Raw genomic sequence first — 27,138 nt, 5'->3', positions numbered from 1 at the left:
GCAGAGCATTTGTGTTGTTCTACGAGGCATTTCTCCTTCTTCTTCATCTCTGGGTCTGGGTAGACAGAAGCACGACAGGGTTGACAATAAAGAAATCAGCCCTTCAGCCTCCTGTTTTTTGTTGTTATTATTTTTACATGAGAGAGCTGAGACCAATATTTGATCTAAAGGTAGAAAAAAGCATCCTTCCACACATCCCCTGCCTGTCAGACCACATCACTCTGCCTTTGTCAGCTTCTATGAAGGTGGTGTTGTTCTTATCTTAAGAGAGCAGAGAACAAACGGACCAAGCAGAGTCCCTGAGTGCAGTCCCTGAATGCACAAGATGCTATGGAAATCCATAGATTGTTCTGAGATGCTCCTGGACCAAACTAACAGACCCAGACCCTTCCTAACTCTGTCCAAACATCTGAAAATCTGCAGATTTTCAAAATTAAGTCCCAGATCTATTTTAGTTATGAGAATATGACATGGAGAGGTTACCCCTTTGATACCAAAACAGCCCCATCAAACTCAGTTAATCTTCCCAGCGACCTGATGAAAGTCCTCCCGTGTTGCCTTCAGCTCTTGCCACATCATCACCCTCTTGCTGGAGATTAAATTACTCCATAATAAGAAATACCTTAATCTTAATGTGGGGGAATAAAAAAATATTGCTTATCTGTTCTTAAAAGTAAAAAAAAAAAAGAAAAAAAAAAAAAAGAGATTTACATTCAGATATGAAACATGCTCTTTTACACCTTGTTTTGGTAGAGCTACTGAAATCTCCCTTTTGATACCATCTAGATCACTGTGTTTGTTGGGAAAGCTGGCCACCAAACAGTATGAAGCTCATGCCTAAGACAGCTTGTCCTCTGATTTTAAACTCTTGATCTTGCAGTCCTGTTGCCATCAACAAGGGATGTGCCTGAAGGATTGATCGGATTTATGTAGTGGCAACAAAAAATAAAAGCAAATCTGGAAGTGGAAAAACAAAAAACTGATGCTTCAAATTTCACGGGAAATGAGCTGCAAAATCAGGATGTCAATTCTCCATCAGTTAGAAACTATTTTCTTGAAGATATTTGCTAAAGAGGTTACATTAGATGATGAGTTTGTTCCAAGATTTTAGCTCTACCAAAGTCCAATGTAAAAACCAACATCTGGGACAGATCTGGTGGAGAGCTCATTTGAGCCAAGCAAGGTGATTCCAGCTGGTCCACACACATATTTTCAGGAACGCACTGAATGTACTGATAGGCTGAAATGAGCTTTCATGGCGATAGGGGTAACAAGACAGACTTCAGAACTGTCAATAAGATTATATGTGAATAGCACGCATCCTTAAACTGTCATTGAACTTCTTTATCCCTCTTAAAGTGGGGAATGTTGGCACGAATGGCTGGTGCAGCTTCTCAGCACCCTTACTAAACCAACTGATGTATGAGGCAAGAAGGGGAGCTGGTTCTCTTGGAACAGCTGTCAAGAAACCACTCTTCAATAACTCCAGTTCCAGTGGAATTATGGCAGCTGGACAGATTTGATGAAATCTGCAGTCCTTGTCCACACTGGTTTATAACGAACAGGCATGTCACTTATGGCCAGCTGAGAGCATGGGAAGCAGTGTGCTACCACCAAGGAGCCCAACAGGCTGAGCTGCCAAGACCTTCCTAACCCAGAGGAACATGTGAGGAGAAGTGTGGGGATGAGTCCCCAGCACGGACACCAGCCACCAGCATGCCCAGCTGGAGATCTTTCAGCACACACACACCCACGACAGTATTTCACAGGAAGCACGTGCCTGGCAGGGTTGATGCGCTCTCTTGCTCTCCTCGAAGGCTGTATCAGGATCTACCATTGACACAAACATGCTTTACCTGCAGGATGGGTTGGTAAAACTCATTGCAGTATTTCTAAATGTGTTTAGCAGCAGTCCTCCAAAGGAAAGTAACAGTACGTAGATTCACGGGCAAAGCCAAGCTTCACCAAGCATCCCTGCAGCTCCCTTTGAAATCTTACACCAATTTTACACCAAAGGGCAAACCAATGAGATAGCTGCTTGATTTGATTCTTTATTGATTAAAACTTAGGTTAACCTCAGCATTTCATTTCCATAATTTCAGTAGAAATATGCTCAGAATTTACTGAAATCTGTGACTGCATCTGTTATATTCACAGCCATATTCCAGAGTTTTCAGGAGGAACCATAAATCTATGGAGAATGAACTTGGCAAAATTATACAATCCCAGATCTTCATGAAACTGATATTCTGGGTTGAGATGGAGGGTACATGAATAATAGATACCAGAGGAATCAGTCTTCAGTCTTTATTCCTCTGAATTTTAGATTCCCTTTATCTGGGAGCGATCAAAGAATTTTGCTGGCAGAAATAATGCTCTGTACTTCATGTTTTCTGCAGGATCATTTCTAAAGCAGAGAGCACCAACCAAGAACAAGAAAGGTATGCAGATGATGTGGCACCGAGGCAAGTGATTTATTTCAGCTGCGTCAATTTTGTTCCGATCCTTTTTGTTTCAGACCAGCATGGATCATGTTGTGCCATTTAATTTTCTGCCCCCTGATTTCAAAAAGGAAAGCACAGAAACAGAGAAAGCCTGCAGTTGTTACTGATGATTAATTATTGATTAAACAACAGCAGCGTGCCTTTTGTTGTCACCCCTTTTTCAACTTTATGAACAAATATATATATTTTTTCTCCTGCTAAAAAAGGGTTAAAAATTCAGCTGCCTCTAAATACAGGTGGTTCAACAACCTGACTCAGCAGATCAGTGTGTTTAGGAATATCAGCAGAATCCTTCACCTTTTAGGAAATGAAGCAAACAAAAACCCCAGCCCTACCTCGCAAGGATGCTCACAGTTAAATCTCATATGAAGAGATTCAGGTTTAGGTGAGGCTCTCCCATAAGAGCCGAAGGAATCAGAAAATCCTATAGAAAACCCTGTGTTAAGGAATGGAAAGCCCTAGTTGCTGCAGGCTGGCACTGAACAGGTGCATCTGTTTACTTCCCAGATTCCTGATGCAAAAAAACCCTCAGACCACGGATACAATCAGGTGCCGGATTAAGACTGCAGAAATGCCCCTGAAAACCAGTGTCTGTATGTCTGTCTGCCTCCTCTTGCCCTCCCCAAAAGCTCTTCAGGATGGTCTCCTGGCTCCTGTTACATGCAGCTCCCTTTACAGATCTGTCTGCCAGCATCCCGGTCCCTTTAACAAGATGATGCTCTAATCTCTCTCCCAGGACCCCGCTGTGAGCACCATGTACGCTCTATTCAATGTAAACACGCACCTAAAAATTAAAAACCACATTCAAACTGAATGTGTCCTGCCTGCCCGCAGGACTGCCACACGTTTTTCTCCCGATCTGCCCAGCTCACAGCCTCGCAGAGGCTTTGCCTTTAGCAAAACAAAGGCTGGATGCTGGCTGGGAAGGGTGAAACCAACTAAAAATGGCTGCAGAGCCGGCCGAGGCGCCCCAGAAGGTGCCAGCCCCACCCAGCGCAGGCACCAACCCGCTCCATATCACTGAAAATAAGCCCAAAACGGAGATGCTATTGTCCCCCTACATATACCCCCTCAATATTTTCACCCAAATGGCTCGGTGGATTGCTGGGAAATGCAATAAAGCACACAAAAACAGCAACTCTACAGCAAAGAACTGTCACCGGAGCTGCGTTTTCTTTGTGCCGACGCTCAGCTCAGCCCTGGCCATGGGTGTGCCCAGGGCAGGATGCACCCAGCACACATCACCGCCACCTCCAGCCCCTCTTTCCCTGGTTAGCACGGATTCCCCATCGCCCGGCTCTTCTACAGCCCCAGAGGGAAAAAATCATGCTGAGATGAGGGTGATCTGCTAAGGGATGCTTGGGAATGGGCTGGAGGTGGGATGAAGGTGCTGCATCCCGGGTGCTCGCAGGGCGAGGCAGCTGGAGGTGGAAGAAATGCATTCAAACAGCACAATGAAAGGTTCTTCCTCCCTTTCTTAACGTAACCCCCAAATAAAAGCTTTGCACGAAGGGAGATAAAAAAGCATGCAAAGGCCCGCAGGTGAACAATACGAAAATGGACGGATCCTGCCTTTACCATGCAGTCCTTCTAGCATGCAACACTCGAACAGACATAATACCCTGACATTTCCAGTTGCTCCAAAGACAGTCCATCTTGGTGGAGTCGGCACTGGCTTGCATCTCGGCGTGCAGAGGGGTGGCCGGTGCTGCGGTCGGAGGTGCTGCGTTAGCACTCAGGCATTCCCAAGCATGGGTGGTTTATGGGGTATCGCGCCCGTCTCCCCGCTCAGCTCCGGACTGATGCTGTAAGCAGCACGGGCGGAGGGGGGAGGGCATATTGTACGCGCTGCAGTCTCCACTGCAGCAAATCAGCAGTGTGATGTGGTTGCCCTAGGGAGCAGGCTCCTTTCAAAAGGGGATGCGGTCCCCTTTCAAATCAAAAGCTTTTGAGCTCGGCGGCTCCGAGCTGCTGAAATGGTTAAAGCAACCTGATGGCAAATGAAATAAAAAACAAATTTGGGGCGGTTGGAGGCGGGGAGCACTGTTTTTCTATGTGGCTGCACGGTTGTGACTATTCGTGTTCCAGAAATTTCTTGAGAGTAATGAAATTGGGTGTTTTATTGGGGTTTTTTGGGGGGAAAGCCAAACTTCCCCATCCACCCCCAGGTGCTGATGCCTCCCTTTCCTGTGCCTGGCTGGGTGAGGTCTTAGAGCAGGCAGGGGAAAACCAAGGGCAGGATCTGGTCCCATCAAAGCAATCCTCTGCCCCCAACCCCCCACCAAAACTATTCTAGAAACAGCAGAAAACAGCAGAGCACCCACACCCCTCCCACCAACCCCTGCTGCTCCCTTGCTGGGGTGTGCAGGTCCAAGCACTACCTCCCTTCACTGCCCAAAATGCTGCACACACCATGTAAGACAGCAACTTTATGAGATAATTTGTGAAAAAGCTCCCAGCAGTAACTCAGTGCACCAATGGCTGGACTGTAACACCAGCCCCAACATTCCTGCCCCAGAGACCAAGCTGCCCCTGCTTCACTTTCCCAACTGCAGTGATGTCATAGCAAGCCATGGCCTCAAGGTACACAGAAAATACTAAATGAAGTGCCTTACCTTCACCCAGTCTGTTTCAGGTTTTATTGCTCATAAAAACCTTGCCCCAAATGCACCCCGTTTGACTGAAGAGTCACCCACAGTACAGCACATCAGCTGAACCCAGATGGGGACCTCTCAGCTGTATTTAACCTTTCATATCAGGATTGCTTATTAAATATTTTTCCTTTAGCAATTTTATACTGAGTGCTCTTTTTTTTTTTTTACCATGAAAACAGACAGAAGCACAGAGACAGCAGGTCACACACACATCAGCACAGGGAGATGAGTTTGAACCTCTCTGCTTTTTTGGCTCCAAAACCTCAAGCCTTTAACGGCTGAGTTAACAGATCTCCCCAGCTGGCAGTAGTAGGTCACTCAGCCCTCCCTCAGGTAACTCATCTCACAGAAGAAAGCCAGAATTTACAGAGCGGCGCACCACAGTCAGATCTCAACCTTTACCTAGGAAGCTCTGCTGGGGTTACAGGGCCAGCAGCTATTGTTTGTGCTTCTAAATCATCTCTGAAATCCACAGAGAGACTTGCTCTCGGCTTAAATCCAGCATTTGCAGTCCTCTAACAGAGAAATAATTAACTAATTGGTGCAGAACTGGCTTCAATTGTCATTGCATACAGTAATGTTCAATAATGTACAAGCCTTGATTTTGCACACTTCCTGCCTTAGGAAAGAAGGAGCAACTTGGCAAGGGATGGCTTCTAACTATGGTCTGGTTGATTCAGACCCTTTGCAAAAGCAGAAAATACCTGTCTTGTTGCTTTTAGCTCTGCACACTGAATGCAGCTCTGCACCAACATGTTACATGAGCTATTTACAAGCAGTTTATAGAAAAGATCAGACATAAGAAATTCCCAAATCCTGCAGTCCCTGAAAAAAGACAAAGAGACCTCAAACAGCACATCACTGAAACTGAAGGCTATTGCACATGATCCATCAGCAACACAGCAGAGAGAAGACACAAAATCTCACTGCACCCCACAGCTCTCCATTAGCTATAATAACAGTTTCCTTCAGACAGAAGAGAGGTCCACGTACATTTAACACTCTGGTCTCACGATGATCTCTCCTTCACTGGCAGAGATTTTCCTCGCCCCAAAATTCAGGTCCCCACCTCTTTGCCCAAGCCACCAAAATAAACCATATCCTCAGTTTTCCTGCTTCAATTTCTGCTTCCTTTTCCAAAAGTGTCTCTTCAGAGCTGTTGTATCTAGTTGGATTGCCCCATGCCATGGGCACCACTGCTACACTGTGCATGTGTCAACCCAGACTTGCACATCAAGCTTAACAAAACCGCAGTGGCTAAAATAGCAATTGATAAAAAAAGCATTTCTACAATGAGAATTTAAATTATGCATCCAAGAATGTGAGCCAGCATTAGGACGAAGCAGCTGGCCACCAACAGCCTGAGGGTGAGGACTATTTTCTTGCAGCAGAATGAAACCAGAGCCACTGACTGAATGTTTGTGGAGCAGAGCAAAGTGGAAGGCACAAATAACATGGCCCTGCCTGGATCTACAACAAGTGAGAGGTGCACAGATCAGGGCTCATGGCACAAACTGCAGCACTTTGCAGGGATGGAAGAGTTTTTCTCCAGTCATGAATTGAAGCAGGATTAAAAGCAGTACATGGAATTTCCTTCCTTCAGAACATTGTTCACAGCAAAGCTCTAACTGCAGGGTATTGCTGAGGTCATTATAGGCCTTCAGATGTTTCAATGAGGTCACCTGAAATTGGTACAGCCACAAGCCAAGTGGGCTCACAGTATTTGCCTATTATGTAGCTCTGCTGGAGATGATGATCCATGTAGGAAGCGTAGTGCAGAACTCAGCAGAATAAAGTTACCTGTTTGTTCCAGCTCCTCCTAACCTACTTGAGGGAATCCTCAAGTAATCCATGAGTAGGCAACTGCTGCTTGCCTCATCTCTTGCCATCCATTCTTACCCAGTATTGATGCAACCAGCCTTACACCGGAACTGTTCTCCAACCCTGCTCTCCATCACAGCTCAGAAGCACCCACAGTGTTCTTCCATGGGAAGGATCAGGCACAACCCCGAACTGCAGGGCTGTCCCTAAGCACCCTGCAGGAGGACAGGGGTGGAAACCAGCACTGGTTTCAAAGAATAGTTCACGATGACACATTCAAAGATAGAGCTAAAATTATCACCAGTTCTGCTCTAAGTGCAGCGACTCTGAAGACGCTTCGGACTGATTCTGTTTTGCAGAACAGAGCTCTGCATCACTCCACATCAATGCAGCTCAGGACACATTGAGGGCAGCCAGATCTGCAGCCTGATGCTGTGAGTCCTAACACTTGGCACTTAGGGGAACAATAGCATTAAGGGAGATCACTGCCTGTTGGGTTTTTTTCCTTAGCTCATTTGTTCCTAGCATTAGCAACAAAAATAGAGGGGATGCTATTTTAAAAGTCACATTAATATGTCTTGAAGCTCTCAAGAGCAATGGGGAATTTTTGCCTGAGTACTCCAAGCCAAGGGCAGCCAGCAATTACATTTTAGTGATGAGTCTGTCAATAGCACGGGATGGGCCAGATCCTGGCTCTGCTGTCTTGCACTCATTCTTGCTCAACACATTTCCAGGCTGCAGAATTGCTCAGGGGCAGCTCAAATGAAAAGGGCAGGAGCTGAGAGATATATCCTGAGTTGGAAAGGACCCATAAGGATCACTGAGATGCTGATGGCTATCACAGGTCCATTGCTACTCACAGTCCAGATGCCTTGGACAGCTCTGTCCTTCTCATGCCCAAGGCCTTGATGTTTTCTCTTAGGACATGTAATGCAGCAATGAATTACCTTTTTTTCTCAACTCCTCATACCATGAAAGAAATCAGTATGCTGGTAAGAAAGGCAACATGGTCTCCAACCGGCACGACATACATCTAGAGCTGAATACTCGTAACAAAACAAGTGCTGCGTCCCAGCATGTCACATAATATTCTAACTTCTGTTTCACTCTCTGCTCAGCACAACTGTTTTTCATACCCATTTTTTAAACTCCAAATCTGAGCTTTTTGTAAGGTCTTAGGCAATAGGCATGTGACATGAGACAAATGAGTGGATGAAAGAATCAGGTGGAATCCGCTTTGCACTTGTTGCCTTCCTTTAATCCTAGCGAAAGAGGCATTTGCAGGGAAACCCTTCAATCTGGGTCAACTCTGAAGAAAAGGAACATGATTTTGTGGGCACGGTGTTGATAGGTTAACGTTTGGACTAGATGATCTTAGAGGTCTTTCCAACCTTAAGGATTCTAGGATTCCTCAAAGCAGTTTTCCATTTTGGAATTTGAACTGCTGATGTGCAGTCCCTCAGTGAGTAGATCCCATTCACTGACCATCCCAGGGATGCTCTGCAGGAACTTGCTGACTGATGTGGGAGACAGCACGACTGATAATTATGAATCAGTTGTGATTTACTCCTGGCTCATCAAAAGTAGATAATTTCTCTTGGTTATTTAAAAATGTTTTTTGAACCACAAGTACCGTAAGAATGAAGGCTCCATTCCTTCCACTGACCTAGAAAAGTCTTTCTTTCTTTCCAGAGGGGCAACATTTTTCAAGTGCTTGAAACCTTACAATTAGGCATTTCTCTCCTTTGGGGAGGCAGTTGTACGCCTTCACTTCTCCTTCAAGATTTGTTTATGAAGCTGATGAGCCCCTAAAACTATATCTGACCTGCATTCCCCCATTGGAGCAGTTTCGTCCGCCACTCACAGGCTACCCCTGCTCCGAAGCCTGCTGCTTGTAAGGCCGTGCTTCTAAATTTGTCTCCCTTACAGCAGTGCTGGTGCTGCAGCTGGCGTTATTAATTCCATTTCATTAACTGGTTGTCTTAATGGACTGGAAGACAAAAGAGAAGACAGTCCTGAGACCACAGCATTGGCTGGGCCTCAGGAGATCTGTGTTCAGCCCTCGTGTCTGCCACAGGTCCTGTGTAACCTTAGGAATCCTCTCTCTTGGGTCTCTGGGTTCATTTAAATTTGGGGCAGCATCTGCTTTTAAAGCCTTCTTTCTGCAACACCTGGCACAACATCTGTTCTCAAGCAGAGGAACCGCGTGCATTTTTGTAAACAAGTTGCAGACAAGTGTTACTGCTATCTTTTGGACCAACGGAGGCCAAGCATGGTGGAGAATATGTGTTCAGATTGCATTGCTTGTGGAAATGGTGAATTCCTGCCTGGTGCTGGGTAGAGGCGAAGGCGACAGAGGAGCCTTCAGCCGACAACAGGATACAAGGGGACAACATACTTGTAACAAAGTCTTGAAGCAAGGTCTGACTGAGCTGCAGATCATTCACCCTCTGGGTGGCATTCCAAAATCTCCATTGGTAGTTCCAAAGCTCAACTGTCTCCAAATTTCAAGTTATGTGTTCTTACACAGGGGACACAATTCCCTTCCCTTAGGCTCAACCTCTGCCCTGTCTCAGGGGTCTCTCCATCATGATTTGCAGGTGAAATAGTGCTGTTTCAGGCTCAGGGCTGTATGGCATGGTCATTCTCCCTGCAGAGCCAGAGCTGGTGATAGAGGAATGTCCATGGCAGAGTTCATCCCATTGGCTCTCCCCTGGGGAATCAGGGCCTGGTATGCTCTATCCAAGTGCAAACACAACTACAAATTGTGCAAACAACTGCAAAGTAAACCAACAACCTGATGTCAGAGACAGCCTCTAAATCAGGCTGGCATCCTTGTGGGCACCCAGGAGCGCTGGTGAATGGGTTTGTAGAATTTATGTTGGCTCCTGTAGTCAATATCCCTCCTACGAACCTGACCCTGGTCAGTGGGCAAAGGTGCAGAGTGGCACAAAACAAATCCTAGCCTGTTCCCACAAAAAAGCCATTTTCTTTGGGAAACAGAATCATCCATGCATTAGAGACAGAGGTGTGCAGATGCTGTGGCCATGCAAGCACCAGCACAACCAACATGCAATTGTCATGGCAACCCCAGCTTTCCCTGGGAAACAGCAGCAGGCCACTGAGATGCCACTGATGCATGCTCACGACTGCAGCCTTCCCCCAGCCCTGCTGCTGCCCACTCTGTGGATGTGAGCATCTGGGTACCAAGTAGCACCCTGCAGAGGAGAGGGAGGGATGGTGCTCACCCAGATGCTGCTGTTCAAAACCATTATCAGGCTGGAGGGATGCAGAGGGGTCAGCTGTTAATATAAAACCAGCTGGCTGAGGTTGCAGAGGATGTGAAGATGGGTCATGGGGCCAAAGGCAGATGAATGAGGTGTGCAGTAGTAGTGTGTTGGGGGGGGGGGAAGAGTAAAAGAGAGAGGATGTAAAATAGAGAGGTATGACAGGAATTGTCAGTGCAAGGCTGTGGGATGAAATAAACAAAGAGAGAACATGGTGGGGCTCTGCTGAGAGCAAGCAGAGCAATGGCTAGAAAAATATTTTGCAAGTGAAACAGCTCTCTGATTTTCAGATGTTGCTCCAGGCCTCCAGGGTAACCAGAAGAATTAGATCAGGAAATGATGTGCCATAAGCATTGTCTAGAAAGTGGCCAGAGTTGTGCTTGCTGGGGAAAAGCACAGGGAAAATGGCTTTGTGGGACAATTTAGGAAATCATCTGGAAGAGCAGCAAGAGAGGAAAGCAGCCACGGCTGGGTACTGGGGTGCTGGCCCTGCTCCATACATCCCCTACATGGTGCACAGGGTCAGCAGATCCCATGAACAAGGTGAAGCAAGGTTCTAGCAACACATCAGCAAAATGCACAATGAAAAAAAAAAAGAAATCACACCCTGGAGCCACAGCTCATGAGAGACTTCACATCAGTTATCCCTAAAACCAGGTATTTTGTATACAGAAGTGCAAAATGAGGAAAAAGGGAAGGCAGAAATGCAGAGCCCAGATAAATCCCTTGAGCTTGTGGAAATGGGCTTCTTCCAGAAAAACAGACTTCATCTTTGAGTACTTGAATAACTCGTATCCTCACCCCCTCTCTGCACACAATGAGAAAGCCTTGATATGGATGCTGACGTCGAGTATCTGAGGAAAGACAATTTCATTTTCTATTCTCAAGGCTGAAAGATTAAGGACAGATCAGCAAAACTATCTCACATTTAGAAAACCCAACTAAAAGCATAAGGAATCGAGATCCGCCTGATGATACTGTTAAACATCTTGAGCCACATTTTCCCCATTGCTTCTGCCAACAAAAGGTAACACCCTGACCCTAGCGTGAATATGCAACAGGAACTATAGATTGAATTTGAATATATTTAAGAGCAAAATGGAATTATTTTGCTTTCTGTATCAATTAATAAGCAGCATGCAAGCTCACTGGACAAAATGTAATAAGGAAAAATGCTTCCCTTGTATCACACCATGTTCAACCACCCTGTTTCAATAATGAATATTGTGTGGATATGGCAGAAGTAGCAGCAATTTCAGGGAATACCATACACCTGTACATAAAGTGCAGGTGAACAATGCAGGGCAGAAGAACAGTGTACTGTGCTTTATGCATGAATAATGGGTTTCCTTGCAACAGGCTTAGCTTTGGCAGAAACTGAGGAATTCCAAAAGAAAATAGCAACATAGGACTGGGTGAGCATTGCACGAAGTCTGCTGGGATTTCTGAGTTGCTTCCCCATCTTTCACACCTTGAAGGCATTTCAGATTGGGATGGAACTCTCCAGCTGAGACAGTAACCACCAAATACTCCTTCCTCTTTGTAAATGACCAAACATTTCATTCTGAACAAAAACATTTGGACTGAAATCATAATAAATTCAAGAAAACCACAATCTCTGTATATACAACCAAAGAAAAGCAAATCCCAAACTCAAGTGCTTGGTTTTGGATGAACCTCATCTATCACAAACAAGGTGGATATGATCTGATACTGCTGAGACTTCACTTTGGAAGGAGCAGCTGTTTCCTTTTCCAAAAGACTTGCTTTTCAATTGTTTTATTTTCCTATTTTTTTCTCTCCCTCCAGGTAGTCTGACATTCAAAGTGATCAAAGATCCCTGCAAACCGCAGCTTCTGAGTTCCAGATAAATATAGCCACGCTGTTCTGCATCTGTTTGTTTTCCCCAGCTTGAAAACCTGCAGTTGAGACCTATTTATTTGGGAGGAGGGCATGCAGAAAGCAAGATGAGGCACAATGAACAGGCTGCTCACAGGGAGGCACAGAGGGGACAATGGATGTGTCCACAACCAATACTCGTGACACCCCCAGGCCATACCAACACACAGCAGAACAACCCTGAGCCTTCCCAGATGCGGTGAATCCATGGGACCCCAATCCCAAGCCATGCATGCCCACATAACACAATATATTTTGGCTTCCCAATTAGCTGGGAAGTAAAAGCAGCCATTATTTTGCGCATCTTTAGTGCCAGAATCCTTCTGTCACATTTCCCCAAAGCTAAATAATTCATGAAGGGCTCTGATTAGTGGGAATCTTGGGGAACCAGCAGGCAACACACTGTGATGTTTATTTTTACCTCTTGACATCAGAGGGTGGGGTTTTGTGAAGAGGCCAAGGATAGATGGGTTTCCTGGAGCTGAGACGGGAGCTGTCTTGCGGCACTGCCTGCGCCATGCAGACTTGGGTAAGCCCCTGCCCTTTCCCCATTCCTCTCTCATTTTGCCCTCAAATTGCAAATAATCTGTTTTTCATTGCGACCCACAAGGAGAGAGGTCACCCAGTATGTGCACAGAGGTATCACGAGTCATTTGGGTCCCTTTGAGGTGTGTAAGTGTAGAGAACAGCATCACTTCCCCCTCCTGAGGGTAGGAAATGAAGGTAATGCAAAGGAATTACATCTTATAGCCTTGGCCATAAGAATACCTGCTTAAAACCCACTGTTTTCACTCTGTTTCAAGCACCAGAGCAGAAAAGCCGCAAGTCAGTGTGCACAGGAAGGATGCTTCTATCCCTGGCAATAACACCAGCCTAGCACCTCTGAAAGTTACCCCTCCAAAGGCAGTTCCTCCTCTGCTTATGGGATCTTCCTCGACTAGAGCTTGATACAAACAAGAGATCCATTACTTCCTGCAAGAAAAAGCAAACAACTTGGAAATCATCTGCTTTAAGCCTGATTCTGTCTCATCCAACACGTGTTTCCATGGAAGCAGAGGACGGAGCGGGCAGCCTGTGGCTGCAAATCACTGTTATTTCACTGCTCCTGAGTCTGAAGAGACAAATGGATCATTAAAAATAAAACAAAATCTAAATTTAAAAAAAAAAAACACTTTTGAGAGTAGATAGGTGATATTTAGTGCTACAATGGTGCTTTTGGGGTCTGGGGTCCAATCACATTCCAGCCGAACAAAGCCAGGCTTTAGCTTGTTCTCAGAGGGAATGGAGTATGTGCTGAATAAAATGATTGTTGTTCTTTTGTTGATCACATCGGTGTAGTGATTGTCTGAGCCCAGAGAATGGCAGCACAGCGCACAAAAGGAGTTATATAAATGGATTATAAAGATGTTTTCAGCATGGTTTGGAGGAACGTATTGCAGAGAGAGTCCACAATGAGGACAGTTTAGGAAGGAACAGTTTATACATTCTGATGCAGACCTGGTTCAGATCACAGGACTAAGTCTCCTGAAGCTGTCACTCTGTTAGTCTCATCAATATGGTCATTGAGCAGAAACCACTGACCACTGAGTATGTGACTATAGCCACAAAGTCTTCTGCTCCTAGCTAGCATCCCTAGGCATAACTGCATTCAGACAAAACACAATTCCTAACAGCTGACAAGCACACTGCAAACACGCCTTCTTGCTTCTGAGCTAGGCACATTTCACTGGGAGTAATAACCGTGTATCCTCAAGTATGGAGCTGAACCTTACCCATGAGCTGTCTCTTACACACAGCATTGCAGATCCGGCTACCTGCCTTCAACTGACTCCACAGAAAGCAGTGGGGCCAAATGTATGCAGCCATTACACGTGCAAGTGCAAAATGTCTTTCTGGTATTCATCACCCCCCATGAAACAAAAGCTGTTTCACAGCAGCCTACCTGCTACCAAGATATATTCTCACCAGTTGTGGCTTTTTTCTTTTTTAATTGAATATCAAGAAAAACAAACAAACAAACAAACAAACCACAACAAACAAGAACTGTAATTTAGAAAATATAGTAGCAGACTCAAGTGAATGACAAATTCTGAGTTTTAAGTGTCTGAAATTTTCCTCCACCCCACTCCAGGTAATAGGTTTGGAACTGCTCTGTGTAGCTGCCTGAATACTGTGATCAATGCTGCATCACTGATACCTGTGGCCTAATGACAGCTTTGTGTGGAACTGTTACTTAAGTTCAGTAGATGGCTTCCAGGACATGCAGGACTGGAAAGAATAAGCCAAATCAGCTCAAGTCTGTTGGATTCTACATCCAAACAGGGAAATGTGAGATGAAGATAAGTCTGTCAGGGAAAATGAAGTGCTTTACCTTGGCCCAGACTAACCCTATTTCAAGAGCCCACAAAGGCCCCAGATAACTGTTTCAGCAATTCCTGATGAACAAATGGCAGTGCCACTGCAGGTCTCATTCTTGCCTTTTCTAGCTGTGAAATTTATTGCTAGAAGCAGGTTTCAAGCCAGCAGAGCCAGCCAGGGCAGGACCCCACCAACTCTGCTCTACACGGGCTGGCACCAAGCACCCACATCCCATCTGCAGGAAGCACTAAGGGGCCGTTTTTCACCTTTGATTAGTGCTTTCATCCCACCCACCAGGAACTGGCTGGTGGTAGCATGCTGTAGCATTCTGGGGATCCAGAATTTATTAATATATTTAAATACACACATCAAATTACAGCACTGATTGATTTCTACACTGGGCAAGACACCAAGCGTCCACTTGACTTAGCAGCCCAAAGGAGAAAGGCTCCTGTATCCCATCCCCAACCATAAGTCCACAAAATGAATCTCTTCCAGTTTTACACGTAGCTCTGCAAAGGAAGAGCAGCGCACCTGAATTACTGGACCAAACAGGAATGAACTGAAAGGCAAGAGGGCAAAGTAGTGCAGATGAGTCTGGAAGATATCAGGAAAGCATTTCCCTCTGGGCAATGCAGGAGATTGATTCATAAAGTCACAGAGCAGCATAAGCCAGACAGGAGACAGCTGAAACACATCAGAAACTGGCTGAGGTAGAGGGAGAAAGCTGTCAATAAAATCAAGCAGTATGGCAAAGGAAGGAGGCAGGAGGACGGAGGCTGTTAGGGCAGTTAGTGCTGGTGCTTTCCTCCTGCTGCATGTCAACGACCTTGAGACTGATGCCATTATCTAACAATGCCAAATTGTAGGAGGCACAGAACAAATTAATTACAAATGGGAGATTAGGCTTACAGTCTGATAAGCAGCACATGGAGTTCAATGAAGAGAAGTTTTAATGAGATTAAGTGACAAAGCCATCACTTAGAAGGAAGCGTTAAACAGACTACAGACAAGGAGAGGGAACTGAGGGCAAAGGCAGTAAACTATTAAAAGCATCTGTGTTATTAAAAAGCAGACTAAAGAAGGCCTGCACTTCTCAAAGAGGAACGGGGATGACAGTAGGTGTGCAGGCAGAGCCACAGGGACTCTTCCCTTGAACGTGTTACACACACTGGCTGTTCTGGTCTTGGGGAGAAGCAATGGAGCAGAGCAAGGGAAGCCCAGCAGCCATTTGGGATCAGCACAAGGAGCAAAGCATTGGCTAGCTTGGTAGAATTACAGCCAGGAACAGCCTAAGGGATGGCACGGATGGTTACAGGAGTCACTGCAGTTCCTGCAAGGATGGCAGTGGGTTGGGACTTGATGGACAAGACTGTAGGTCTGGCCTGCTTCCAGAGAGAGTGCAGCAGGATGTCAGGTGATAGCAACCAAGGAAAGAAATGGGTCAGCAGCTAATATTTCAGGCCAAGAAGGGCATATCTTAAATAATAATAGCTACTGCAAGCGATGAATAATTAAAACAGACCATTTGGTCCTCCAGCCCTTACATACTTCCACTCCTCTAACTTACAGCAGAAGCAGCATTTTTTGTGCATGGCAGGAGGTGTCATCTGCTGACATGGACTGTCTGTGCTTCATCTCCCACCAGAGCTATTGTGTCTTAAGTGAAAAGGAGAACGGGCAACATCAAAGCCAGGGCTGACCTCAGCCAGCACAAAATGGTGCTGTTTCCTGGTTTTGTGACTTAAACAATCCTCCTTAGACCAAAATTCATTCTGTAGACTCTCCTAGGAGAGGATCTTACTGCACATGTCCATCTGGTCCAACACAAGATCCTGATGGTGGCTCCAGACAGTACAACTGGAGTAAGATCTGAAAACAATAATCATCCCAGAGCTTTCTTTTTCCTTATGAAGCCAGGATGAGATTTGTGTGTGTTACAAAAGGTGTCTAGCACTACAGCCTTTCAAAGTCACCTGCTATTCCTCTGACTTCACTTGTAATGCAGATTAACCAAACATAGATGCCTGGGTGCTCTCCAATACACAATTCCAGCAAATATTTACATCCTCTCCCTTGCTATATTGCCTTGACAAAATGATAGACAAAGGGTACCTCGGCATTTTAGAGACCTTTCAGTCTGGTCAGTAAAAGTGAATTCCTGCAGGATTTTCCACAGCTGAGAGCATGTTGTATCTCCCCTTCCTGGAACAGATCCAACTATCATAGTTAAATCTTGTTCAAGAAGAAAACAACAACAACCAAACCATAAACCCAAAGCATGGCAGATCCTTCTGCAGTGATTCCATTTTTCAAGTCTCCTTTCAGTTCAGTGGGAATCAACTGCAAAGAGCTAACAAAAGTGATCTCTCCCATTCTCTGGGGAGAAAGAGCCACGAGAAGGGACACTGAAAACTGGGACTCTCCAACTAACTAACAGGACACAACACACATCAGATGCTCTGGAGGCTTCACAGAGACACAGAGCTTACCTTGGGAGTCATACATTTATCCTGGGAAAACACAAACCTTGGTATTCTAGGAAGAATATGCTTTCTACACGTTTCCTTGTTTTCAACTCTAGGAGTTAGACTTGATCTTTACAGGTACCTTCCAACTTGGGATAATTTATGATTCTATTTTCTATACTTCTCTTTTTTCCAGCCAGTGTTGGCAGGGACAAGCTGGTAACTCAGCCTGGGTCAGCATTTACAGGAAGTGGATGGGAGGCTCTAATTGAGAGAATTCTACATATATCTAATACTCACACACACACACACACACACACATATATATATATATATATATATGTATATATATATTTGTGTGGTCTGATTTGGATGTGTTAACTGCAGATTTTAACTTCACCCTTGCCCACAGGGCAAACTAAAGCCCACATCTGAATATCTCCTGACTCAGAGCAGACAATCTCAGTTCCTGGAATCTCCAAATCAGAACAACAGGAGCTGAAGCCAAGTGCATTGAATATTTTCTTCAGGAATACTCAGGAGAGCTCAGCTATATGTAGCAGAGCCATTTGCATAATGATTGAGGCAAGATTTCTAAGTCTTGGCAGCCAGAGAAGCGCCAGGGAAAAATTCTGCTCCTCAAGAAGGGCTCTAATTACTGCACATTACTACTTCAGAAGCCAGGCCTCTGAACTCACAGTTATCACTTCCCCACGTAGCATCAGGTATGGGTCAGATGGCTTCTGCTCACCCCAGACACTCCTCTTAGCTGCTGCTGGAAGCTGCAGGGCAGTAAACAGGAAGGATAGATGCCAGGTTGGATGGAGCTCTGGAACCTCATTTAGTGTTCAGTCTAGTGGCTGGCAACCCTATCCTCAGCATAGGGATTGGAAATGAAGGATGCTTGAGGTCCCTTCCAACCTAAGCCATTCTGTGATTCTAAGAGATTTCATCTGCAGATGAAGCACAGAGGAAAGATGCTGCAAAATTCATGGTTGATTTTTAACCAGGGGGGACAGGAAAAGCAGAAAGCAGCTCTTTCAAACAGGACAAAGGGAGATTCTTTGGAGAGATATGGCTGACACATGACAAAAGAAGGCAAGGACAGTACCTTCTATCAGGATACAAGCACTGGGAGCAATACACGATGACAAAGAATAAAAATTAGCTCACCTATTCTGATGACCAGTGACAGCTCAAGAGGAAAACAGTCTCTATCCAGAGAGATACTCTTTCACTGGCTGCTAACCCTTAAATGAGAGTGAGGAGGAGCAGATCCAGAGTCCATCCCTTCTGATCACCCAGGTGCATTGCTTGCACCTGAGCTCTCTGGGTTAGCCGCACCTTCTCTCCTGGTGTTCAACCATTGGTTCAGGCTGTTACCTGGCAATTCTGTTGCACAGGAATTAATTATTCAAACTTTGTGGCTCCACTTGCTGTATTGGAGTTGTCCCATCAGTGCCTCTGCCCTTAGATAGCCGTGGTCCCAGAGAGCTGTAAGATGACTATTCCCTACTCATTGCTAATCCCTTCAAAGAGAAGGTTTCCCTGGAATAAAGGTCACAAATTGAGTTAACCCAGGCTCACAAGCATCACTGAAGTCGCACCAGAATTCGTGGCCAACATGCTTGCTGTCCCTTACAAAGGGCAGACAGCAACCCAGCACTTAGGAGTTGGGATCCCTGGCTTGATCCTCCATGCAACCTGTGACACTCAGGCATTTGGCTGACATGTCATCTGACATTTTCCCTCCAGCACCTTCATTTATTTCCCTCTGCAGCGTCAGTTTGGACGGCCAGCTCTATGAATAATTCAGCACTACTAAGCACAAAACTGCTCTTTAGCTTTTTTCTTCTTTTAAGCTTCATTCCAGCATAATCTCCCCTTCACTGCTTCTGGAGGAGCAAAACCTACAAGTGGAAAGCACGCTGCCACAGCTATATGGACATACACCTGTATACATGGGAATTAACTGTGTGATAGAAATGAAGTGCTACCCAAAATTCTTCTTACCTTGCTGCTCTTGCTCGTTGCCACTTGGATTGATGGGGAACCCACTAATTTCATACAGACATATAGCAGATGTAAGGGTCAACAACCCGGCTATAGAGACGGTTTTGCAAACCAGGAAATAGACTCAGAAATAAAGAGGGGTCATTTCCCAGTTCTGTGGTATATTCCTGGTGTTGCTGAACTGAAATCAGTTCACATCATTCAACAAATCCATTAATAGCATAATAAATTAGCCAACCACAGTCCCTTTTTCAACAGCTTTCCTAGGCAAAGGGGCTTTAAGATGAGTGTGCACGTATTTCAGCAGCCATCTGTAAAATGAGGATGTTATCATCTCCTTTCTTGCTTTGTCTGGAAATCTGTTTTGCTGCCCCTCACTGCCAATCTGCAGCTCTAAGAAAAGCAACGTTCTAAATATGGCCAAAACCTGTAGGCATGCTGCTCCTAATAGTGCTATTGCTGGGACTGAGCCATCTTTCCTTCCCCAAAATTGCAGCACTCAGACCCTTTCCCTGAGAGGAGCAAGGGCTGTTTCTCTGGAATGCTGAACATTATTGCCCACGCAATTCTGACCTAATTTGTATGAGCAATTACTCTGTCTGGGAGCACCAGGCAGCACAGTCAGCACATAACATCCAGCTGCAATAACTGCCTGTACAAATAGTAAAGTGTAAAATAAAGTGTATAGGTGACTGCTTGTTTCAGAAAACACAATTGCTTCCATTTTATTAAATCTTATTCTTTACAACTTCCTGGCTGGAGAAAACCTAGTTCTTTTGTGTGAGGTTACACGTGGGTGTGCTCTTTCAGCAGCAGCAAAGCTCCAGTGCAGGCATCTGAAACAAGCAATGAATGCATCCCTTTCTCTTTGGAAGTGACTTCCATATCCTGGAAAAGCTTCTGCACTTAACCTAAGCAGTGAGCATAGCTGCTCTTGTATCAATGGTACATTAGCTGACAAAGTAATCTTCAGAAATGGTGGCTATTAATCTCTGCTGGCTTTTCTATGAGCTCTCATGCCCTGCTCCCTTCCGGCTGCCCAGATGCAGGCTGTGTTTGGTAGATGCTATCAGCTTTTCATCAGGACGTATGCAATAACTCCACCTGCATCTGTAAGGAGCAGTCTCTATCCACCAGAGAGACAGAGCAGAAAACACTGTCTGTGCAATGCCTGCCTCTGATGACAGCACTGCAGTGAGTGTGGCTGCTTAGAAATGAGCTGCTGAGAAAACAGCGCCTCTGGGACTGCCAGACTCTAGATTTTGATCTCACACTGCTGTGGATCCCAAGTAACTCTACATGAGGCAGGGGTTTATAGCAGCCAGGCTGTGGGTGCTGTCAGACCTCGGAAACCTGCAGCTGTCCTTTTCCTTAAATTCTGCAACCTTATTGCACCTGCTAGTCAAAAGATAAGCAATTTCAAATTATCCCATATTGTGGTCACTTTTATGAAATGTGTAGCCCCAGCAGTGTTTACATCCAGCCAGATGAGCAACACCAAGAGCTGTTCCCCTGACAAATTATTCTTTAGGATCTAGTTTGGAAGGGGAGAGTCTTTACTGATATTCCTACTTTATCTGGTAATCTGGATGACCTAATGCAAAATCCATAATGCAGGTTAATGTATTCTCTTGAAAGCCTTCTTCCTCTAAGACATGGCTTTCTGCAAAGGTAATACTGCTTATCTGTATCCACTTTGTTCTTCTCAAATTACCCAAGCTCTAAGGATTCCTGAGGTCACCTCTCAGCAGTTTGCACTCTCATGAACTTAATTGTGGATTATGTTCATATGACCTGTGGAACAGCTTGCACTCCTTTTCCAGAGATTGTAGGGAAATACAGGAAAGCATCACAGAATCACAGGATAGCTTCAGTTGGAAGGGACCTCAAGAGATCACTGATACCATGTAGAATAACAAGGCACCAGATAGGAAATAAGTGACAATCTTTGTTGTTGTTGTCAGAGCTGATTTAAGCAACATTAGCATCGCCGAGTGTCCCCACCACAGGTAGGCCTGCCTCTGTCAGACCTGTGGTCAGCCAGCTTACTGCCATCCAAAGTGAGCTGTTCTTACATAGCATTATATTTTTCCATAAGTATTTCTATTCTTCACACACAGATGAAGTGCTGTGAAAGCAAAACACCAACATGATGTCTCTCTGCTACAGTTCCCATGTAACCACCAAGCTGCTGAGAGATGGAGGGAAAAGAGAGGAAAGCTGGGGTGTGTCTCTGCAAAAAATAGTGCATTCTCATCTAAAAGATGAGAGTTAAGAAGAAAATCGCTGCACTAATAAACAAAATAATAAAACAAACAAAACAAAGTGGTAATCAAGGTAAGGTTAAGAGTCAAAATAACAGAAATGCCAGATGCTGTTTCTCTGGGGGCCAAATCAAACCTTTTGAATTGTTGGATCACTGCCTATCTCCTATGTAGTCCTAATTCACATGACCACAACAGCTTCCCAAGAAGAGAAAATTCCTTCTTCAGTTGATATTGTTATCATATCCCAATCAGAAATGCACTCTTAGAAGCTAAGGAAAAACAGCAGTAAAATCAATATCCAGCTACAGCTTTCATTCTCAGCGAAGGAGAGCTCGCACCACACACACCCCTTCCAGAACTTCAGTACAGTCAAATACTTTAATTTTAACCTCATGCTATCTGCCAGCTGAATAATAACATCTGGGGAAATCCTTACTCAGCCTAATATCTGAAGAATTACAGGATTAAGCCCAAAACAAGCAAAACATTGCTGTACCAAGGCATCTGGGGAACTGTCCCTGTGATCAGATCCTCAATGCTACAGTCACAAAAAACAAGCAACTTGGCCTTAACAGCATCTCCTTATCCGAAAGCTGAGTCACTGTCGATGCCAAGAGACACAGAAAGAGGCACCATGTCAAGATTTGAGCTTACAAAATTTGCTTCAGCTGTGATCAACTCTGCAATTGAGGTTTGCTCATAGGAATGGAAAATCACTATGTGCAGGGTTACTGTCTCCTTACAGTCCTCCGCAGGAGCAGGACTGAGCCATCCTTGGGTGCTTGGCTTGGCACGGTGTGGACACAGACTTGGACAAGGACACAGGCAGAACAAGCCATGAACTTGTGCAGCCCAGCCTGCAGAGAAAGAGGTCTAGACTTGTTACACATCTTTATTCTTTGGATCTGTCCTCGGCAGGTTCCTGTTTGTATACGGGTACCCAGCAACTCTCTGTTCTTGGCTTAGATATTGCCATGCATGTCTTTGATATAGAAGCGCTTCATACAACCATCAGGCACCTGTGCACAGTCATACAAGTAGCTGTTTTTAATATTTTTTTTAATGGTCAGGAGGTAATCTTGTAATCTCGGCCTGGCAGAAACATTTCTAAACACCATCCTGTGCCATATCTACTGCAGAGCTCTATTGGAGCACCTTGTCTTTCAGTGACTCTTCAGAGGCAGTCTGAAAGAGGAGCTATATGAAAACAAAAGGATGAGGTCTACAAATTTTTATAGCTCTGTATTTAGCTCAGAGATGGACAGTGGAGTGGATGGCAGTCCCAAGAGAAAATGTATGATCTGCCTACATTAAACTGCATCTAATTTTAAAAGCACGTCTGAGCATCCAGCCACTGTGTTAAAGCTTTGACACTCATACATTATAAATTTGGCCTTACACAGCATACAGGGAGCACAGCCAAAAGTCAGAAGAGAGAACAGATGCCAGAGATGCAATGGCTTAAAATGCTCAAGATATGGATGACAAAGGTGGAGACCCAAAGGATATGAGACTTACTGAGACATTTCTGTGGTCCTGCTGCACTTGTATGTGCAAAGAATCATAGAATCATAGAATCACAAGGTTAGAAAGGAGCTACAAGATCATCTAATCCAGCCACCCTCTTCACCACTGCCACCACAAGCACTAAGCCACATCTCGCAGCTCCTCATCCAGACACCTCTCAAACACTGCCGGGGACGGCGACTCCACCACCTCCCTGGGCAGCCATTCCAGTGCCTGACCACTCTCTGAGAGAAAACGTTTTTCCTTATGTCTAACCTAAATCTCCTCTGGTACAACTTGTGGCCATTTCCTCGGGTCCTGCTTCTTGCTTGGGAGAAGAGGCCAAATCCCTCTTCACCACAACCTCCCTTCACACAGTTGTAGAGCACAGTGAGGTCTCCCCTGAGCCTCCTCTTGTCCAGACTGAATCCCAGCTCCCTCAGCTGTTCCTCATAAGACTTGTGCTCCAGACCCCTCACCAGTTTCGCTGCCCTTCTCTGGACACGTTCTAGGACCTCCATGTCTTTCCTGTAGTGAGGGGCCCAAAACTGAACACAGTACTCGAGGTGCGGCCTCACCAGTGCTGAGTACAGGGCGATGATCACCTCCCTGCTCCTGCTGGCCGCACCATTTCTAATGCAGGCCAGGATGCTGTTGGCGCTCTGGCCACCTGGGCACACTGTTGGCTCATGTTCAGTCGAGCATCAACCAACACCCCCAGGTCCCTTTCCTCTTCACAGTCATCCAGCCACTTGTCCCCAAGCCCATAGCGCTGCACGGGGTTGTTGTGGCCAAAGTGCAGGACCCGGCCCTTGGCCTTGTTGAACCTCAACCCACTCACCTCAGCACAGCACTCCAGCTATTTCACCAATCTGTAGCTGAGACTGTACTCAGCAGAGTAAGTGGAGATTTGTGAATCAAGTGGGCTGTGGGGCCAGACAGCCCATGAGAAAAAAGAAAAACGGGCTGCTGGGTTCATGGGAAGAAATGCAGATTTCTGAAAAAGCTGCAAGTCCTGTCCATTGGACCTCTTTCATTCAATTCTGCTCATGGTTCTTGGGGTATTACAGCATTACAGTATGACCTGAAGTTCCAAAACCCATTTGAAAAATGTCAGTCCCCCTTAAGACACCCGCAGCGCGTTCCTCAAGCATGCATTCAACAGTCTGAGCAGGAAGTCATGCAAGTTCTCCATTTCTTAGAAATGCTCCAAGATTAATGTCCTTTTTCCACTGGACTTCTCCAGCCCTTTCACAAATTCCTGCACAATTGTTTCCATGCAGAAAATTAAGAGACTCAAACGAGTCCAAGCTGGGAAAGATGGATTGGCACAAAATGCAACAGAAGTCTGAAGAGACATTTCCAAGCAAACTGGAAAAGATAACTCTTGCAAACATGGACCTCAATGTTAGGCTGTTGCAGTGGGACCTACAAGCCCAGCCCTAGCCTGTAGAACAGGCATGCAATCAATTATCAATGTAGTGATGGCCTCCACCCTCTTTAGTTTGCTTCCAGAAGGATCTCACTTTTGGCAAAAAAGGGCCAAGAGAACAACAAAATGGCTCCCATGGCTCAAAAACATGACTGGAGAAATAAAACCGAAGAAGTTGGAATTGTTTAGCCTGAAGTAAAGGATGAAGGAATGACAACTGTTTTCAGCAGGTGCCTGGGAACAGGCAGAGGATCTGCCAACAGAGCCCTCTCCAAATAAGCCGCAAGCATCTGCCAGGAGCTCCAACGCTGATCTAGGCTGAGGGCCAGATGGGTCTCAGTGAAGCCCCTCCACGAAGCCGTGTGCCATGGTATCTCCCCTCTATCCCACCCTGCAGCACGCTCAGCGCTCCTGAAGCCCAGGCAGTGTTCCAGAACCAACCTAGATTCATAGGTCTCAGCTAATCCCAAAAATATCTGCTTTTAGCCAGAAGGGCTGATAGACAAGGCCCTGAGCAATATGATGAAGCTGCTTCAAGCAAGAGATTGGAGTAGAGACCTCCACTGTGCCTTTCCCACCTGAATTATTTTATGGAGGAAGCAAGAACAAACAGGTTCACCAATGTAACCCAAGGTTTTGAGGCAAAGCCAGACCTGGATTCATGCCTTCACCTCTCTAGGTTGTTTTACATGTGAAAATGCTCTGGCTCGAGGCAGGACACCCCTCTTTCCATACCTTTTCTAAGTGGGGACTTTCCAAAGGATGCAAAGCTATCAGAGTCCCATACAAAGCAAACTGGAACAGGCAAAACAGATGGGCTGGAGTGTGGAGGCACTTACAGCAGATGGCACTACAATATTAAACTAACATTACCGTATGCTTAAGCCGCGGCCTGGATTGATGCTGATTGCAGAGCCAGAGCCAGCCTAGTGAAGCACACAGATGAGAAACAAGCCTCGTATTACTAAATCACCCTACCAAGCATCCCCGTCCCATAGGAAAATGCCTCACCAGCAGCTCTCTCAACAGCAGAGATGTGCTAACACAATGCAGATTACGTTCTGATGAACAAAAACCATGCACAATAACTTGAGGACTCTCGCAGATCTCTGCTGGGAAACAATCTCTTGAGAAACTGCAAAATCAGCTTCTCTGCAGCCAGTAGCAGAGGTAGACACAGAGATTAAGAGGAAAAAAACATATGGCTTGACAGCTCTGGACAACACAGGAAGGCATGTGGGGTCACCCTTGTAGGTGACTAACCAGATTAACATTACAGTGGTCCTCAGAAAGGCATGGATGTTTATAGTAGGGTGGCATCAGCTGCAGTGTAGAAGACAGCATTTTAGATGCTGAATTTTATCAGACTGTTTCTTGGCTGGAGGCCTTGCTTGGCGCCTGGGTCCTACGAGCTGTGCCATCTAGTGTGTGGGCTGCAGCATGACTACAGCCCCAGGCTGGAGTTCCCCTTCTCCTGCACTGAATTGACATAAAATGAAAAAGAAAAATAAACATAGAGCATCCACACCCCTTGCTCTGGCTACTGGATAAGACAAATACATCTGATCTTCCTTCTCTGTGTTTGAATATTTAAAACAAAAACGAAATTGTGTTGGCAAACTCCTCCCCACAAAACTACATCCGGAAGGGCTCCAAATCCTGATGGAATGGGCTGTGTCCAGCACTACAACCTTTCTGACCGTGCAAAAAAGCAAATGTGTCTTACTAGCAGCTAACAGCATGGGGATAGCTCTGTTATTACAACCTGTGATACTCAGCTCCAGTAAAAAGGAGGTAGGAAGTCACTGCCCATTTTTGTTATTGCCACTGGATGGCAACAGACATTAAGCAGAGACATTGAGTTATTACTGCGCAAACCTCACATCCATTTGCTGCTCTCTGCCTTGATGGAATTACAGTATCACACTGCAAAATAGTTCATACTCAGACATGAAGCTGGTGGCTATTTTTAAATTTCATATACCTGGCTGTGAGCAGGCCAAAGGCAACAGAAATACCTAAAATTGGGTGTCAACAGCACAGCTGTGTGAGTGTAACAGCTTCATTTGATCCACTAATTTTCAGAAATGCTGAGCTTGCACTGCTCTGAGCTCAGGTGGAACTTTGTGATGGCCACAGTGAGGTCATTCCCCACATGGACTCCAGGAACATTACAAAAATTATTCTGTCTTAATGGTGGCATGTGGTGGTGGTGGACCAGCACTACCAAAGTGACATGAAACAAAGAGCTAACATAAAGTCTGGAAGGTTTTGTCTTCTGTTTAAATAGTGTTGTATGTTGGTATCCTCTTTATGATAGACAGTTATAATTAAGATAACTCTCTTCATGATTTGCATGACATCATTTTGCTGCACTTCCATTGAGTGGCACTTACCACTAGGCTGAATGTGGTCCATGCCAAATGCCTGGCGTGTGAACCCAAGTTGGCATGTATTTAATGCCTCTGTTGAAAAGCTTTGCCAAGATTTCAGGTCAGTGCTACAAAGGCAGCCACTGTCCCCCTGGATGCGCTCTGCCTTGTCATTTTTCTGCCAGCCAATCCCACTCCAAGCTCATGCAACCTGGGGAGACACAAGGGGGATGCTCTGGTTCCACCAGGCCATTTAATGTGTCCCCTCAGTTCACCTCTGAAAAACAGCTTAAGAGTTTCATGTGAATTCATGTCAGTTCATAAGTGAGAGGATAAATTCTTCTTTCCCAGGTCAGGAGAGTCCCATATTCTATATTCAACACATGAATTTAATTGGTACCCAGACATAGCAACCTGTAGAACAAATACCCATGATAGGAAGGCAGAGTAAACCAGACACTGCAACCATTCACATTTCATACCTTGAGCCCACCTCTCCCTACCCTGAAACCTGCTTTAAAAAATAACACAAGATTTAGCAATAATCTTCTTGGTAG

The 27,138-nt window shown here is 45.4% G+C and overlaps 1 protein-coding gene across 3 annotated transcripts in view; it reads right to left on the bottom strand.

Annotated features, from left to right (window-relative positions):
- Window positions 1–27,138, bottom strand: part of RTN1 (reticulon 1) — a 95,327-nt gene that overhangs the window by 9,264 nt on the left and 58,925 nt on the right. Inside the window, exon 1 of one of the 3 annotated variants that reach the window (XM_048948903.1) lies at window positions 4,126–4,481. The exons of 1 other annotated variant lie outside the window; for it this stretch is intronic. In XM_048948903.1, coding sequence (XP_048804860.1) covers window positions 4,126–4,186 — 61 coding nt within the window. In that variant the 5' untranslated portion in view covers window positions 4,187–4,481. One more of the 3 variants, XM_048948904.1, reaches the window with a different exon arrangement.

The sequence above is a fragment of the Lagopus muta genome, chromosome 6 (assembly GCF_023343835.1).
Source record: "Lagopus muta isolate bLagMut1 chromosome 6, bLagMut1 primary, whole genome shotgun sequence".
NCBI classification, from domain to species: domain Eukaryota; kingdom Metazoa; phylum Chordata; class Aves; order Galliformes; family Phasianidae; genus Lagopus; species Lagopus muta.
The sequence above is the reverse complement of the archived record's forward strand: the minus strand, read 5'-3'. Positions and strand labels throughout refer to the sequence as shown.